The 18437-nt window shown below is 37.4% G+C and overlaps 1 protein-coding gene across 13 annotated transcripts in view; it reads right to left on the reverse strand.

Moving 5' to 3' along the window:
* Positions 1–18437, reverse strand: part of LOC135210038 (protein still life, isoform SIF type 1-like) — a 457406-nt gene that overhangs the window by 86076 nt on the left and 352893 nt on the right. For all 13 annotated transcript variants that reach the window (XM_064242819.1, XM_064242818.1, XM_064242811.1 and 10 more), the window contains one exon: positions 2229–2408. In XM_064242819.1, coding sequence (XP_064098889.1) covers positions 2229–2408 — 180 coding nt within the window. The remainder of the gene's footprint in view (positions 1–2228; positions 2409–18437) is intronic.

Consider the following 18437-nt stretch of genomic DNA (forward strand, 5'->3'; position numbering starts at 1 on the left):
TGTTGAATCATATGCTCATCTTTCTGTCAGAATACGTGTGTGGATGTTACCTTTGTTGTTGACAAAGTTATCAACAGAACAGCTATGGGGTATGGTCCTCCACTGGCTCTGAAAAAAAAAAAAAAAAAAAAAAAAAAAAAAAAAAAAAAAAAAAGACGCGGGAAGATCATAGAGGCCCCATTTCTTGTTCTATTATTTCCGCTAAAAATCAGTATCGTCGTGCTCTCTCTCTCTCTCCACAAAATATCCATTGTTAATGACAAGATCGAAAACCAAATCAGAAATAGGTATTGATGATATTGAACAGTACAACCCTATTCAAACATTACACTTCCACACTAAAGATACAAAGAGATAGTATTTCCCAAGCAAAGTAAAACTAAGAAACACAACGTGCCAGAGGCCTAAATTAAATCTTATCTTGATAAGCGAGGCCAATTACAGTTCGAAGACTGGTCAGGATAGGTGCTCTGATCTTGGATGTTTCTTTTTGGATTAAGTTACTTCCAAAGTACCTTACAGCGGATTCGATATCAATAGGTTAGTTGTTGCTAAATACAGTACTTGAAGGCATAAAAATGTAGAGAATAATACGCATACCAAACCATTTCCCGTATAAAATTTATTGTAAAAATGGACTCATAAACATACGAGTAAACACATAAATCATGCTCACAAAAACAGACTTAAAACCCTATGAGGAGCCACACTTACAAACGTAGTGAAAACCAAGTAATATAAATATAAATATAATAGTTGCTTATGAATATAACAAAATTAGCAGATGGAGATGAAAATAAATCATGAAGCAAATAACCCGGAAAAATGACTTCGTGTTCCACTCTCTAACACTGTTTGTCCTTAACAAGCTCTATCACATTGCAAAACCCAAAATGAACAAGAACGTCGAAATAAAAACTACCCTCATCAAATGACACGCCAGTGCTCAATCTAAACACGGACCTAAGACGGCAAAAACCCCATCGGAAAAGTTTCTTTTGGGCCGAACTCAAAACAAGCAGAATAGGACCTGCATCTAAACACAACACCGCAGGACACGGGACACGTCGAGAGGTGAAACAAGGAACCATTTTACACGTTAGTCACGGGCAGAGAGAGAGAGAGAGAGAGAGAGAGAGAGAGAGACTTCAGCCATTTCCATGTTACTTATCTGCCTTTTCTCAAGAGACAGAAAGACTATTCCATTCCACCAGTCCCTTATCTTCCTTTCTTACTCTATTCTTCTTCTTCTTCAGGAGAGAGAGAGAGAGAGAGAGAGAGAGAGAGAGAGAGAGAGAGAGAGAGAATTGCATTCCAATGTCACTTATCTCGCTTTCTTCAGAGAGAGAGAGAGAGAGAGAGAGAGAGAGAGAGAGAGAGAGAGAGAGAGAGGAATTAGTTGTTGCTACGCCTCCAGTGTTTGACCTATGCTCTCCTGGGTCAAATTAAAAGACTGCATGACCTCTTGACTGAACATGGAGGAGCGAGACTTCAAAGCCAAGCGGTTCCCGACAGCCCTCTTGCCATAGCCATTAAAAATTCAAACTAAAACTAGGAGAATCTCATATACTCCTTGGTAATCAACTTGTCTATTTAAAATATTAAACTATGACCAAGCATCAATAACACATTTCTGGCTAATAATTTTTCTATGGAAGATAGGATAAAATGCCAATAAGACAACATACAAAAAATAACCCCAAATTAGATAATAAGTCAAAGGACAAAAACTTGAATTGAAAACACTTTTAATTGAAATAAAGACATGTAAACTTAGACAATTCACCAGTGAGATCACATGTCAAAACACCACTGAATATTGACAAGATAAGAAATGTTATTAGAGAAGAAAACACTTAAATAAATTCTTTTAATATACCTCATTAAATCGGCATATCTCTGACCGTAATGTTTTTTTTTTATTTTCAATATGTTTAGTCCTTTTTTTAATACTTTCGTTCTGTGTATGAGAGAGAGAGAGAGAGAGAGAGAGAGAGAGAGAGAGAGAGAGAGAGAGAGAGAGACGTCAGCAGGGACCAATAATTAATCGCAACCGTAACTTCTCCACCACGGATGACATCCTCTAAGCAAAGACAGACAGGGAAGGGATCCAGCCGCCCCCGCCCCCTGAAAAAAAAGCAAGGAAGGGATCCAGGCTTCCACCCCCACCCCCCCCACCCCCCCAAAAAAAAAAAAAAAAAAAAAAAACTTGTTGAAATTCACCCTACCTTGACGTAGCTCCTTTCCGTATCGACGAGCTCCAGGATGACTTTTTTGAGTCGCTCCCCATCGCTGAGCTGACGGGATGGAGTGAGCTGGGACTGGCTCTGAGTCGACGCTATGGAGCCGGTGGGGCTGGCCCTGCGGTCGACGGGAGATCGACAGCATCCTCCACCCAGGTCAGAATTCTGTTGGAAGCAAATTCATGTGGTTAGTGACAATATCCAATAAAATACTATGAATAATGTTATACAAGTAATAACGATGTTATAGTAATTACCATACTAATAAAAACAATACCTGCAATTAAGCATTACAATGCTACCAAAACAGGTAACAGGACATAAAACCGACCAATTTCACAGTTTTGATTTAAATACAAAACTTAACAATTTATATGAAATAAAACACCAAGTAAAAGTTGATGCCTGTACGAAATGTAATTAGGAATCATTAGCTAACAATATTCAATATGTCCTTATTAGACTGCTAATGAAACCAAGATGATTGACAGATTAGCCAAGCGGATTGAGAGAATGATATGTTAAAAGCAGATAGCCGTACCTTTTATCAATGATCAATGTTAATTTTAAATGATATCCAACTGCGTAATTTCAAAAGGAAAAATATTATGGCTGTTAAGAATGAATGATGATACAGTAAAATATATATATATATATATATGTATGTATACACATTGTGTGTGTGTATATGTATGTATATATATATATATATATATATATATATATATATATATATTTAAGCAGACACTGATATGCACATACAACCAAACTGAGCGACTGTTATTGCAAGTTTGGAAAGAACTTACAGACTTTCATCATTACCATCCCAATATCATTTCAAAACTATTATTATTTATTTTCAGTACCAAGAAAAGGTTGCAACAGTCAAAGCCTTTAATAATGATAATACATGTGTAACTGTCATAACCACAATTCCATATTGAGTTGTGGCGGCAAAAGACGAAGATAAAATGTTCAAATAATTGAGCTTCAATATAATAATTATAATAAGCTAGAGCTAAGATGAAAAACTGATCAAACCATAAGAGACACAATGAGACATGCTAATCACGTCATTGCACCTAAATAATCCTCGCCGAGCGATTTGGGCTTCAGTTGGAGGTCGAGGTAGAACTGGCTATCTTGAATTTCAAAAGCGACCGCGCCGTCACATGACGAGCATGCGCAAAAGACATCCGTACAAACACACACACACATACACACACAAATATTCACATGGGCCACGATGCCATCTTTGCAATAACCACGAGTTTGGCAGCAAGGTCAGAGTGACTATGTGTGGAACTTTCCAGCGTAATTACAGATTCTACAGAGAGGATCTTCTTGCATGAGTATTCTTCTCCTGTACATCTTTCCTAATGTACTATTGGGACCATTTTGCCCATTCTATCGATTTGTTCAGGGACTTCCTCTCTTCATCTCGTGGTTAAAATGACTGACAGTGGCGCCCAAAAAGAATCCTACAACCTTCACTTGATGACATCGTGTGATGCGTACGGCTTAAAAAGTTTGACGTCAGGACGTGTGAATAGTTGCTGGAGTTTTTCTCCTTTTTTCAATGAGGAAAAAAATTTATGTGACGTTTAATACCATAAAGTGGCAGAAAAAAAATTGAACACTGGATATCACTCCATGTAGCAAAAGTATTAGTAATTAAAACAAGAGCAATAGCTATTTAAACCACACTAGCAAAATGGATTATCAAAACCTAACCCAGATCAATTAGGAATAATAATAATAATAATAATAATAATAATAATAATAATAATAATAATAATAATAATAATAATAATAATAATAATAGTGATAGTTAATATACCATATATACACCGTAATCTTACATCAACAACTACTCGAAATCAATTAAACTTAACCCCAATACACACGAGTAGGTTAGTGGATGCAGTTGCTAGAATCTTACGTTGCTGTCCCAAATATTTATGTACCCTAATTGGGGAACTGTTCACGCGATGGTGACGTACAGAACAGCAGCAGGAGAGATCTTGTTTTCGTTCACAGTAGTGCCAGGCTACATACACATACGTATAATTTTACTTTCTTTTCATATTATTATTATTATTATTATTATTACTCATAAGATGTACATACCCTATTCATATGGAACACGCCCACCACAGGGGCCACTGACTTGATATTCAAGCTTCCAAAGAAAATGGCGTTCATTAGAAAGAAGTGAAAGAAGGTAACGAGAAACACCTAAATAGGTACATCAATAAAATATATATACACTACTTAACCCTCCGTTCATATTGTCAAAAATCAGGGAGGCCGCTAAAGGAATGGGTTCAGATTACTGTTATAAAACCGTAATAAATACAAATGACAAATCATTCTACTTCGTGATGACACGATTGTACAACTAATTACGGACCAGATTAATAGACCATCATTTTACAGTTCACTGATTTATGAAGTAATTTAATTAAAATTCCTCTCTCTCTCTCTTCTCTCTCTCTCTCTCAGCAGGTTCATAAAAGTGTCCGGGAGGCCTATGCGTCCAAACCAATAAGGGAGAGTCAGGCTAAGGCCATGTGAATCTATCACGGGAAAACCTACATCACTTAGGCCTAAAAGCCTGAGAGGATGGGCGTGACAAGAGACTTGTTCGAAGACATTCATCAAACACTAAAGTGTAGGTGGAAAGAAGAAGAAGAAGAAGAAAAAGAATGTTATAAACAATATCGAGAACCTTACACAGGAACAGAGAGAGAGAGAGAGAGAGAGAGAGAGAGAGAGAGAGAGAGAGAGAGAGAGAGAGAGAGAGAGCACTCAATTTGTATGCACAGTTACGAAGCGAATGCTCATGGTTCTCTTGATTTAATGGATTAAATTTCGAACCAGGAACCAATAAAAAAAATCGGCTGAATGGCAACGTTTCCTTGAAAACTGTGAACCACAGCAACAAACTTCTCCTGAAAACGATGCAAATGTGGACCAATTCACAACTAACTAATTGCGAGCATTTGGATGGAGTTGATGAACTTACACAAAAACAAAATCTATGAAATACATACTAGAATCTGTAGAATAAAACTAAGTATAACTGGTTCACTTAAGGTAGATTCTTGGGTGATCCCTATGCCTACGAGACGTTAGTTTGGCGGCCGCTGATTGGCTGGGAGCTGCCTACCTCCCGGTACCAGCCAATCAGCGGCCACCAAACAAACGTCTCGTAAGAATAAGGCTCATCCGAGAATCTACCTTAAGTGAATCAGTTATAGTAATGAAAATATTAAATGTACGAGAGCTGGAGAAATGGCTTGCCAAATGGATAATTGTCACGCAACGTATATGTAAGACCTTTCCGAACAAAGTTTAAGTCGCTACGCGCACCAACCTTCAATTCATACACACACACGGGCGTCTGTAGCCTCTAATTGGTTCAAGAACGAGTTAAATCAAACTGTGTCGACTTTCATGATATCAACATTTTCTTAGCATAATCATAAACATTGCAGGTCGTTCACAATTGATATATTCTTCAGAAGTGCAGATATAGATAATTTTTTTTTATCCCTAAAGAAATATCTATATCAACACAGGAGGCTTACAAATCTTATTCTTTTTAAATCATCAAAATTTAATACACAGATCTACAATATCTTAATTTATCAACACCTTTGATAACATTTCCATATGAGAATAAACACACAAATCTTACATCGTTAATGTTATCTATATTCTAGAAAAAAAAAGTATATACAGAGCTCCCACAAGCGCAACAATATTTCCATAAAAGCACAGAAAAATATATTTCCCCTTAAAATTTATTACTGTATAGAACCGCCTGAGAGTGCGCATACTCTTTAATCATCAGAACACTTCTGCTAATGAAAGGGAAGTCCCGAAAAATGTAGAGCATTCACGAAAGCAACCAGCACGAATTTCGTTAAGACTACCGCACAAAAACCTTGACGAAAGAAACGAAAACTCGTGACTGCAAGCAAAGCATGTAGTCACGTGACTGAGTGAAGAGCATGAACACAGCTAGAAGGAAAAAAATTTAATCAGGCAACAGAAATCGACCACCGCTCCCTGGAAAGCATATACAAGATTTATGCTTGATCCGAATGTACTGCGTTCCCTGGCAAGCATGCATGCTTCCCGCTTAATCCAAATGTACTATTATCTGATCAGTGACAAACCTGGCATCAGGTGGAATCAATCCCATTAGGGGGACACGAATTGGGAACGTTTCCTGTAAAAATTTACCGTTACTGTTGACCTAAGCAGTGTATTTAACACCTGGTGATTAGAAGATTAAAGTGGGTCGCAGCCAGGGTGGAAAGAGGGCATGGGGCAAGCAACGTAACCCAAAAGACTTCTTGACAAACCTACAGTTTGACAACCACTAGGTCCACCTGTTCTCAGAAAATAAAGTAGCTAACTTGAAAAATTCTTCGTGATGAGAGTAAACAACAGTCTCTAATTTCTAAAATCAGTTTCAATAAAAGAGATAATACGAAATCAAACAAGTTCATAAATCAATGGACACATAACCTTCAATTCTCGCCTACTTCAAAAAAGAAGTGAAAGTCCATTTATAGGCCTATCGTTCGCCCTTCGCCTACTGGAAATACTAAAATCGTCTGGGTTGGCCTATAAAACAAAGGGAGTGAAAGGAAAAGAAGTTTTGTTCTGTTAAAATGGTTAGGTAAGAACGAGAAAGGTAAAATTACAAAATACACCTCAACTTAAAATGATGTATCAACTACGTGACTGGAATACGAATTCCTTTTTTTTTTTTTTTTTTTCAAAATAACGTACGCCTAATGGTCCACTCATTGCCCCATATTTCACCAGAGTCTACAGACACACGAGTTGTGGGCCTCCTTTTTCGTAAAAGGATATACAGGTATCCTGTGCGGCACTACTGGGATGAAACCGAATAGGACTACTAGTAGTATACTACCCTCCATTGACAACTTATATCCAAAGTGCTCTCGCGTCAGGCTTACGCGAGCAAACAAAAGTTAATTATTCTTATTAAAAATGGATGATTAAAAACTAGCAATTTTAAATAACCGGCAAGATATATAACTAACAATTTTCTCTAAAGAATTCAAAAAACGAAACCTATTACAGTTATAAAATGGAAATTCTATGAACTACTGACGATCGTAGAAAGAAAGAATCCGCGGGGATGTTTCTCTTTGAAAACAGTACAGGAAAGTATCACATGTAAGGTCACTGGGTTGCGTCGACAGAGAGAGAGAGAGAGAGAGAGAGAGAGAGAGAACTACTAAGAAAGAGAAAATTCTTTCCATAAGTAAGCAATATAATTAAAACACAAAATCTCTGAACGCGCCTAGCCTATGCCAAAATTACTATCTCGTGTAATTCAAGGTCACTCTCCTCTAAGACGTAAGAAGGCAGATAAAAAGGTCCGAATTGTTTGACACATTTCCAACAAGGCCTACCTTGTGGTATAATCGGACCAGGGCCGTATAAAAGGGGTTCTCTGTCTCACTCTAATCAAATATGAGGGACGCGGTCGAATGTAAGAGGGGTGATAACTCTCCCCCTTCTAGCGCGATGTGAAGATGTGGGGGTTTACACAGGAGGCCGAGTGTTGAATAAAATTTTCAAATGTTAATTGTGTGATGTTAAATGCTTCGTCAATAAGCACCATTACTGCAATTTCTCAAAGTCTGGTAAATAATATATTCAATGAGATTTTCAGACACAAAGGATAAACTCTTTATAAAAAAAAAATACAATTACCGATACACAATATAGAAACAAAACTATTACCTGAAACAAATAAATGAACACCAGCTCATAAAATACAAGAAAAACAATCTCTCCACAAGGAGTGATGTTTAAAGTAAATGAATAAATAACAAGTGGAAAACATGAATAAACCACGGGTTTGCAACCTTTTCCATTGCAACTAACCCATCAAAAGAAACACGAGCTAAAAAAAAAATGAATAAAATCTACCGCATCCATGTACAGTCTTCTCTGCCAATATCAATTAAACAAGCGGGGAAAAAAGGAGAGTAAAATTAAAAGCATACTAAAACCCGAGGTGTGTCCAATACTTTTCGGCAAAAGTCCTATGTGATTGTATTTACCGCAGAACCCTTTTTGCAATAAATCAATATGCAACATATCGGAACCTTTGCACTGGCTGCAACACCATCGGGATTCTGTGTTGTTAAACAAATTTCCAGTTCAGGAAACTTGCGTCTATTTCCGTCCTCTCTACCTCTCTCGCTCTCTCTGTTAGAAACGTATCTCCTTCATATGAGAGAGAGAGAGAGAGAGAGAGTATCCTCTTCACATCTAAATGATGATGCAAAAGCACAAGCCACTTCTAACTTAGGCCTCTGCTGTATGAGAGAGAGAGAGAGAGAGAGAGAGAGATTACCTGTTAAGCAGCATTTAAAACAATCCATAGTGTCTTCCTCACATTTCAACGATGCACAAGCACAAACCGCATCTAATTTAGGCCTAGGCTGTTATGCAGCATACCCGCTACCACTTATGACTTTTACGTACCAAAATACCTGCGCTTTAAAACAGGTTTGAAACGAACCTACATGGGCATATATTGAGATTTCAATGCAAAAGCCGAATGTATGCATTAATACTAGTACTTGTTGCGTTACGTACGCAATCACAATATCGCAAAATAAAAATAATGACAACAGCCAAATCTCAGCTACACGGGAAGCATCAACCACACATAGGCCTACACTCTCAAATCTTGATAAGCATTTGTACAGCTCTGCAAAACAAACACATACAAACCTGAGTGCAAACAAGCAGCTCTGTCCGATTGTGTCGGATGATTCCCTGAAGCTTGTCCATGTTTTTGTGATTAGCCTGATGCACGTTAAAACGTCCTGCCCTGCGACGTCTAGAGCACACCAAGGTTTTGAAAAGCTTCATCACTAAGAAACTCCAACCACTTTCCATGGTGGCATACCACCCACGTTAAGGGGGGGGGGGGATGGTGGAGGGATAAGGTGTTTCGGGGTTGACTGGGTTCTTTCACATGGGAGAGGGGGTGAGGGCGTAACGCACAACAAAAATGGGAAAGACTTTTCAAGGGTAATTAGAAAGCCTCTCACTTATGGCAACCCCTCCACGAGGGGAAAAAATGTCTTTTTTTTTCTTTCTTTCTTTTTCTTCCCTAAAGGTGCCGTCCCTCCGAAGTGGTGGAATAAAAACCACCCTCTTTTACCTCTAGGCCCTTTTTTCACTTAGGCCTTTCGACCGGGCGTCTGGATTCCCTCACAAGAGTTTTTAAAGTCATCTGGGGTAATCAATCCAAACGGACGAGAGAGAGAGAGAGAGAGAGAAAAGAAAGAGGAAGTCCTTTATTGCTAAGCGCAGGCACTCGACTTATCAAAAAGTTTATGACTTGAAAACGGATGTTGTGTTAAAAAAGAAATACTGTTTTCGTTTTTTTTTTCTTTTTTTTCTACATCTCCCCTCTCCTTCTCCTCCTCCCCCCTTCTACTTTCTTTGGACCTGGACACTGCCAACCATAACCTGTTTTCAATTCCTTTTCCAACTACAAAAAACCTTCATCCTTTCCATGGGCACTTTTTCTCTGTCAGACTACGAGCCACCACTACAATTCAAGAAAAAAATTATTTTCATCTGGCTTCAAATACGTTGAATAATAATAATAATAATAATAATAATAATAATAATAATAATAATAAAAATAATATCAGGCACCAACCAATTTATTCTGTCATTACAAAAATTCTGTTCAGTGGTGAACCTCTTCCCCTGCATTCAACTTGTGTGTGTGTGTGTGTGTGTGTGTGTGTGTATGTATATATATATATATATATATATATATATATATTATATATATTATATATATATATACACACATAAAATACTTGTAATGCTTATAAAATATCAACTACCTTAAAAAGAGAGATCATTCACACTGAAGCTATTTCTATATTACGAATTTAGACCTATAAAATTGTTATATAGACGTTCAATGATTACTAACCGGTGAAGCTGTCAGATTAAACTCGAAAATAACTATAATATACTGCTAATGGCTAACAATGCCCCTAAAAGTTTTTTTTTTTCAATTCCCTCCTACAGTAGGCCTAAAATACTAATGAATAACTGAGTATTAGTTGAAAGTTTAGAATATGTCTTTAAACTTTTTCCAAGACTGCTTGAGGAGCAGACAGGTTGGTGGTGTGACTCACTTTACATCCCATCGGCAAAAAAAAAAAAAAAAAAAAAAATCTGAAGTTGTTAGCCCTTAGGAAAGAAACATGGTCCCATTTATTTATTTATTTTTTATTCGTTTCAGCTTCTGCCGGATTTTCAACCTGACGGGGGGATTCCCGTGAGGTAGGTACGCTACGATCTACAGACACGTGCTGTGGTCAACTTTAAATAAATTGAAAATTACTAATTTATATCTTTACCACTTCAAAGACGTTATCATTAATTCAATAACAATACCGATTTAGTATTCGACCTAAATTCTGAAGCATGTTCCTATATTAAGGCCTATAAGGCCCCTGTAGGCCTAATAATTTCTGTAATTGTCAAAATATTTCATTGCATTCTCTTGGTCACATTTCCACCACTTTTCTTACATGATATCAGTAGGCCTAATCTAAAGTTCATCATATTAATATATTCAGGATAATCGAGCTTGCATTCGGCAGGCGAATATTCTAGGAATTCAGCTGCAAGCCTTCGACAGGGAGTCTTATTATGCATAAATTAACCTCTGTCACAGATCAGTTATATTAAACGGGGCATTCGATGTAACTGTCAATCCGTATTACACGTGTACTGGGCTACTGTAATTAAAACGATACTAGACCTATTGCCAAATGTAAGGATGCCGATCGATTAATTTGGCATTTGAGTTTTGTTAATGTTTACGTAAGCTATAGTATATACACCTCCATTAGTATATCCATTACATAGGCCTATTCTGCATAATGAAAAGATAGTGTAAAATCCAATCACAATGGCAAAAGTAGGTATCTGTCTATTGTGTGTGTGTGTGTTACCTACTAGTAGAAACAAGCACAGGAAGGCTTGATTACATGAAGTATAGGCCTAATCTATATCTCGAATGACGAGGATGTGATGTAAGCCTAGGCCTATTCAGTTTAATTACAATGTTTAATTAGCAAAATTATAACCACTGCTTTGATGACACTTTTCTCTTGATATAAAAAAATCCGATATGGTATAATCCATCGATAGGAAATAAAAATCGTCACTTAGACCTATCGACTAAAGCCTAACTGAAATTAAAGGCATTTAAGAGGAAATTGACTTTTGCTGTTCAACAAAATAAAAGGCATTTGAAACTGAAATAAAATCTTCACTTTTAAAACATAACAGTAAAAAATATCTCGTATATATAACATCACAAATATGAAATAATGTTTTTAATCACTATAAAAGTCTCTCGGCTTCCCACTCCAACACATCAATCACAAAAATTTTTCGTCGTCGACGACCGCACGACAACGTCACCTTTCACGACAAAACGACGCAGGTCGTGCACACAAACACTCAGCTAATTCAGAACTGGCAAAAATTCACCTCGGTTGGTCTCACGCGTTGATGTCGCTGCCGGGGATGGGGGAGGGGGAAAACTGATCGTACTTAACAGGTGCATTTTCCAACGGAACGTCATTTTTGTAAGCTTTTAAAAAATGACATTTAAGCTTCTTCATCAACTGAATGAATCACGCATTGCTATAGATGGCACTGACGTAAGAAGTTCGTTGGTTGGATGGGGAGGGAAGGGAGAAGAAGGGTGGAGTTAAATGTTTACGATAAACATTTACTTTTGTAATATAAACCCGATTCGATCCAATTTCGTTTTCCATTCATAAACATGAATATCATTAAGCCCAGTTTTCATTTAAGATATGAATAACATATCTAAGCAAATAATAACAACAACAACAACAACAACAACAACAATAATAATAATAATAATAATAATAATAATAATAATAATAATAATCAAAAGTAAAACAAAAAGTAAAAGTCTAAATCTCCAAATCGTTTAGGGACTTCAAATTTTAATTGCTACGCTCATCCGGTATGCAGATGGACTAAAGGGAAAATGTGAATATAAATCCCTACCCGCCTCGCCTTAGGTTTCCTAAGACGGGGAATTTTATTCCTCTGTCGTGCATCTGCATATATATACGTTATACATCACGTGTTTTTGTGATTTTAACTGCATCCGGTATGTGATGTGGTGTGTGTGTGTGTGTTTAAAAGTACGGGGGTATGCATATCGGTAATCAGCTTTGAAATTAAATCTAGTAACCAGGAAAATGCCTAATCCTGCATGTAGTTAGTCTTTAACATGAAATGAATATGTCCATAAATACGTTTGTTTCCCCTATTATATAAATAAATTAATTTGAAACTCTGCTCGTAACTTAAACATCTGCAGACATAGAGTCAAATTATCATCGTACGTCTGGCAGGATGATTCTACTACAACTTGTTTTTGCTACTCGTGAGGTAACAAGACTTCGGTTAAATTTAATTCCCCCCAAAAGACTAGTCTCAAGAAACGTGTCCTGAGCATCATCTTCAGACAAGTTTGTGCCGATGGTGTTTCAAATTGATGGAATGCGCAGAATAAATTACCTACATGTTACTATAGAGCAGAAACAAAAAAATACGAGATAATCTGAGAGTATATCAGAATCACCGGTCTCAACGATTTCAAAAACGATAAAATTTGAAATGTGGTCAATTATCAAAATGTTATGGCTTATACCATAGAAATTACTGGTAATCAACTGTAACATAAAAGAAATTAGGAATTCAACATCGAAAACGAAACAAAAGTAAAAGCCAAAAAATAAGAAGTTGACAAAAAGTTATCAAGAGTACTAAAAAGAAAATAAATTAAAAGTCAATACCCATACGCACAACACAAAAACTTGTCATCTTTGTTAAGACCAGTGTGGGAGTCTGCCAGAGGCCAGGACTAACACATACGAATCGTCGTGGCTCGAGGGCAACCGTTTTCAAAGCAGGAAGACCCGGGGCTGGGTGTCCCTAGTAGGGACTGAGAGACGACGACGACGGTGAACAGCGAATTCGGAGAAATTGAATGTTGCCGAGGTTGGAGGTTAAGTGGGGGTTTTCCCCCCCTTTTTTCCGCATTCCCTATCCAAACCGGATTCATTCAGTTTTATAATTCATTATATTTTATGTATTATCGATGCGTTTGGGGACCGCAGAGGTATTCGCCGAGATATCTTGAAAAGGAAGACACTTTTCTTGGGGGCACTGGCTACGGTAGTACCAAGTGGGAATTGCCATAGCAACGCAGTTGCCAAGTTTCGCCAGACGAGTCATATGCATATTCACACTATACCACCGGTGCTTATACTACGTAAATGCAACCCTGATTTTTCACTGCATTCTAATGACAACTACCTTTCTAACCAAAAAGAACGATGGTCTATCCCCAAGAAAACTTAATAACGATGATATTTTAAAAAACCCAATGAAAAAAAAAATTGCACCTCCATTGTAAATCGAATCTTGATACGGCTGACGGAAAGGAATATTCTAAAAGGAAAGCGGTGATTTAAAAGGAACAAAATGTACAAAGGAAGCCTCAGTTGCGTTTGGCGGAAGAAGGAACGAAGTCCCTGGCCGTTTCATTCCTTCCCTTATTGAGTAATATGCTTAATCCTGCCCCACCTCTTCCTCCTCCTCCTCCTCCTCTCCCTCCCCCTTCCAATTTTTCTTCCCCACTTCCGATTCACACTCCTCAAGAGAGCCACTTCCTGAATCCCGTCCCTTGCTCCATCCATAACCAGCGCTTCTTGATCGTTTAGTTTACCAGCCGCTCACGAGCCAATATGCAGAAATCAATCAGTCCATTAAAATAATGGAATTTAAAACAGCATTGAGTTTATGTTTACATACAACTACGAACATCATCTCATTGTAGAAATTTTGAACTGAGAAACCGTCCACAATGTTAGTCGTAATCTCTACAAATATCAATGTAACTTTATCTATATACAGATATATATACATAAGTCTAAAAACAACCCACAATCACAGGGGCTAAGTCAATCTGTTTCATAAGAACTGGGTAGGTATACCGGAACCCAGTTCTACGAGTACCCTGCTGACCTTAGGAGTTTCACCTTCGGTGGCCGTGAATACTGGCCGGGCAGGCGATCTACTTACTCTCTTGAGTACAAACGCTGTGAAACATGAGATTTTGATTAGACTTGTCCGCCTTTCGTTGCTATCTGCTTATAGCTTTATCCTGCGGATTATCTATTTCCTGTTATTTCAATAAGTACCACACGTAACATCAGTCATGCTTTCTTTTAAAAGAATGGTATTGTTTTCAGCAGAGAATGGAGCTTGCGCATAGTACTAAATATTAGCTCAGTTGGAAAATACTCAAGTCTGTATCTCCCACAGTAACCTGTTATTTCTGTTATGAGAAAATTAGTCTTTTAGACAAGTTTCTCATTTTATTATAATTACTTTTTCAGTTTTTTTTTTCCAATTCCTCCCTAACTTACACATCGAGTATCTTATGAAACATCGAATCCATACCCTACACTAACACGTGAACACTACTAGTCTCACATCCTCTCCGAAATCATCAACAGACCACAATTCATCATCAATTGTCTGCAACAATCAACAAGAGACCAAACTCGTCACCAATCAACGAGAACAGTGTCTTAATCTCTCGATCACAAAGTCTCTTGTCTGTTTCGGCGAATACTCTGACATCAATAGGAGAGAGAGAGAGAGAGAGAGAGAGAGAGAGAGAGAGAGAGAGAGAGAGAGAGAGAGAGAATTCAGGCTTAAAAGAGGCTTGAAGGACTAAAATATGAACAACAGTGGATGAATACAATGGTACTAAACTGTGGGTGTTGAATGTGAAAGCAATTGAAAAGATTTAAGCTATCGGGACATATGTATGTATGTGTGTATGTATGTATGTATGTATGTATGTAAGTATGATGTGAACTTGTGCCTGAATTCACCAATAGGTATTTGCTACTGCGCATTCAAGCACAAATAATTGCTTGTAAACGAGTATGCCCACGGTAAGGCGTGGTTATGATACAACCAAGGACTGGAGTTGAACATAGCGGTACCATACGTCGTAACTGACAGGGAGTCGTCAGGAGACTTCGGGGCCATTATGATTAAGGATAATAATGCTCAGACAATTCTAAAAAGCAATGATCTTATATTATACCTCATTTGTCTTTACCGAGAAAAATAAAACATTTTTCGCTTTTTAATGTGCTAATGATCATGGTGGCAATGTATTGTGATATATTTATATGTGTGTATATACTGGTATATATATATATATATATATATATATATATATATATATATATACATATATATATATATATATATATATATATATAATATATGTTTGTGTATGCACAAGCATACATATATTGCAATAATCATTACTATCAATTAACTACTTTAATATTGTTGGAAAAATATTAAACAAGAATCCAACCAGTCATTAGCGCAGATTAAGAATAAATGGTTTAATTTACACTTGGGTACACTTAGTGAAATGACATCAGAATATTCATTCCAGTCTGTCTAACAATCAATTGTGCAAGACCTCGCAAAACTTAATTAATATTTCTGAGGAGCGCCTAGTGGACCCATTACTGGTCATGGTCATATGTGACACCGGACAACTTTTCCATGACCTTGAATAGATCCTTATGACTTTGCAGAGGTCACTGACTAACAAATGCCTTCAGTTAAATAAGCATCATAGTATACTGTCCACTATGCGTGCAAGTTCAACAGTTTCCGTTGTATGAAATATTAAATTTACTTCATTTCAAAGTGAGAATGTTCCAGAAGTTCCGATGACGACAATAAAGCCTGGGCGAGTACTAAAATGGTACGAGGCTTTCAAATCCACGATACTTTCCGAATACAAAACATTTAATTACAGCGAACTGATGATGTAGTCATCTGCACTCGATCGAAGATTGTGTACACGGAATATGAATGTGGAGTTGGCCAACATCTTTAGGCCGATGTGAAATGTAAAATGTTTCTACGATGTATCCAAATATCCACATGATGCTCTACTATTAAGTCTAAAATAATAAATTTGGATATTTGGAAGAGAGACGAGGAGAAGAGAGGAGAGAGAGAGAGCTCCGACAATCTCTCAGGGCCGATGTGAAATAGCTGAAACGTCTCATACGATTGGTATCTAAATTATTCAACATGATGATCTACTATTAAGTCTAAAAATAAGTGAATTTGGTGAGGAGGTGGTTAGAGAGTGAGAATATGGATAGAGAGAGAGAGGAGGAGAGAGAGAGAGATGAGGAGATGAGAGAGAGAGAAGTCTAGGCCGATGTGAAATGTGAAAACGTTCTGCTAAAAATGTCTCTACGATTTGTATCTAAATATCCAGATGATGCTCTATATGAAGTCTAAAAATAGTGAATTTGGTGATAGAGAGGTGAGAGAGAGAGAGAGAGAGAGAGAGAGAGAGAGAGAGAGAGAGAGCCACATCTCTAGGCCGATGTGAAATGTGAAACGTCTCTACGATGTCTCTAAATATCCACATGATGCTCTACTATTAAGTCTAAAATAGTGAATTTGGAGAGAGAGAGAGAGAGAGAGAGAGAGAGAGAGAGAGAGCGGTAGGAGAGGGATGTGAGACATATTGGGGACTCAATAATTCCCGCGCTGTTGACTACGGCTGTCAATACAGAAGTCTCTCCGATTCTCACTCTCCCCCTTCCAAGCGTCCGAAACCTGGGAATTCATCCAAAAAGCCGAAAATAAAAGTCCCGAGGTGGTCGAACTTTTGCGATAATGAAAAGGATGTTCACTAAATAAACATCAATATATAAAACATATATAAAAAAGGATATGCTTCCATAACTATACAACAAAAAGACTATCTTAGGTATCATAAACAGCAAAATTTTGGAAAAACGTATAACCCTCTTTAATTGGACAGAATACAAAAAAAAAAATTTTAACTGAGAATTTTTTTATTTCAATTTTCCATTTGTCAACTTTTGTCCTTAAAGACAGTGTCCCCGAGGGGTGCAGCAATTGATATTTAAGGATGAGATTGCTACACACCACAGCTAGACCCAACCCCCTGTAGCAGCAGATGGTCACATGTATCCTGTATACCAAGTCTTGACCAGATACTCTGAATACACACACACACACACACATATATAATGAAACAAAAACTTTCAATCGTTTTAGACTTTTAAATAAACCTAAACCGGACAGCATTTGCAGCAAACAATTTTCGATGTGCTGTTGCTCTTTCCCAAACAACCTTAAAAACATTCTGAGGGTATTTACCAAACCAGCAAAGAATTCCACGTTATTTCAATCCAGCTAGATGGGAAATGAACATCTGGCACTGATAAAAAAAGGAAAAAATCAACAACGAATGCAATGCGATTTACAATACAATGCAAGAACGTCAGTTTAACTGCGTTATCGACATTTCTGATCTCTCTTTTTCATGTTATTCTAAACTTTTCTCTTTACTTCTATACGCTGTGCCTCGTGTTCCGTTTGCGCGATAAAATGGCTTTATACGCATTACTTTCTTATAGTAAAATTATGATACTTTCCAAAAGGAAACCGTTGTTTAATTGGGGGATTAATCAAATAAGGATAGATTCTGTAAAATAGGCAATGTTATACACAAATAAGTCTAAGTTCGTACTAGCTAAATAAATTAATTTGTTAAATCTCTCCTTCCACACGACGTTCCCAAGGTCTAGAGAGAGTATAGGGTATTATATATTCTCTGGACCTTACGACGTCCATCACCTAAAGAGGTCTTTCCCAGACCAAAATAAAAAAACCATGGTCTTTCTTGTACCGTCATACAAACCGCAACACGACGGCAGTCACCAACGGCCCACAACATCCCTCCCAATCCTTGTCGGAAAAAAATCTTTCGTTTTTACCCTCTCTTGCAAGCATTAAAAAAACGAAATAAATAAATAAACGAATGAATGGGAAGCAGGTACTTAAAATTCCACGAAGGGATCCCTTCCTTTCCATCAGGGGCAAAGGCGAATACTTAAAAAGGGATGAAAGGAAACGAACACAACGGGGAAACACAATCCG

The sequence above is a fragment of the Macrobrachium nipponense genome, chromosome 39 (assembly GCF_015104395.2).
Source record: "Macrobrachium nipponense isolate FS-2020 chromosome 39, ASM1510439v2, whole genome shotgun sequence".
In the NCBI taxonomy this organism is placed as follows: Eukaryota; Metazoa; Arthropoda; class Malacostraca; order Decapoda; family Palaemonidae; genus Macrobrachium; species Macrobrachium nipponense.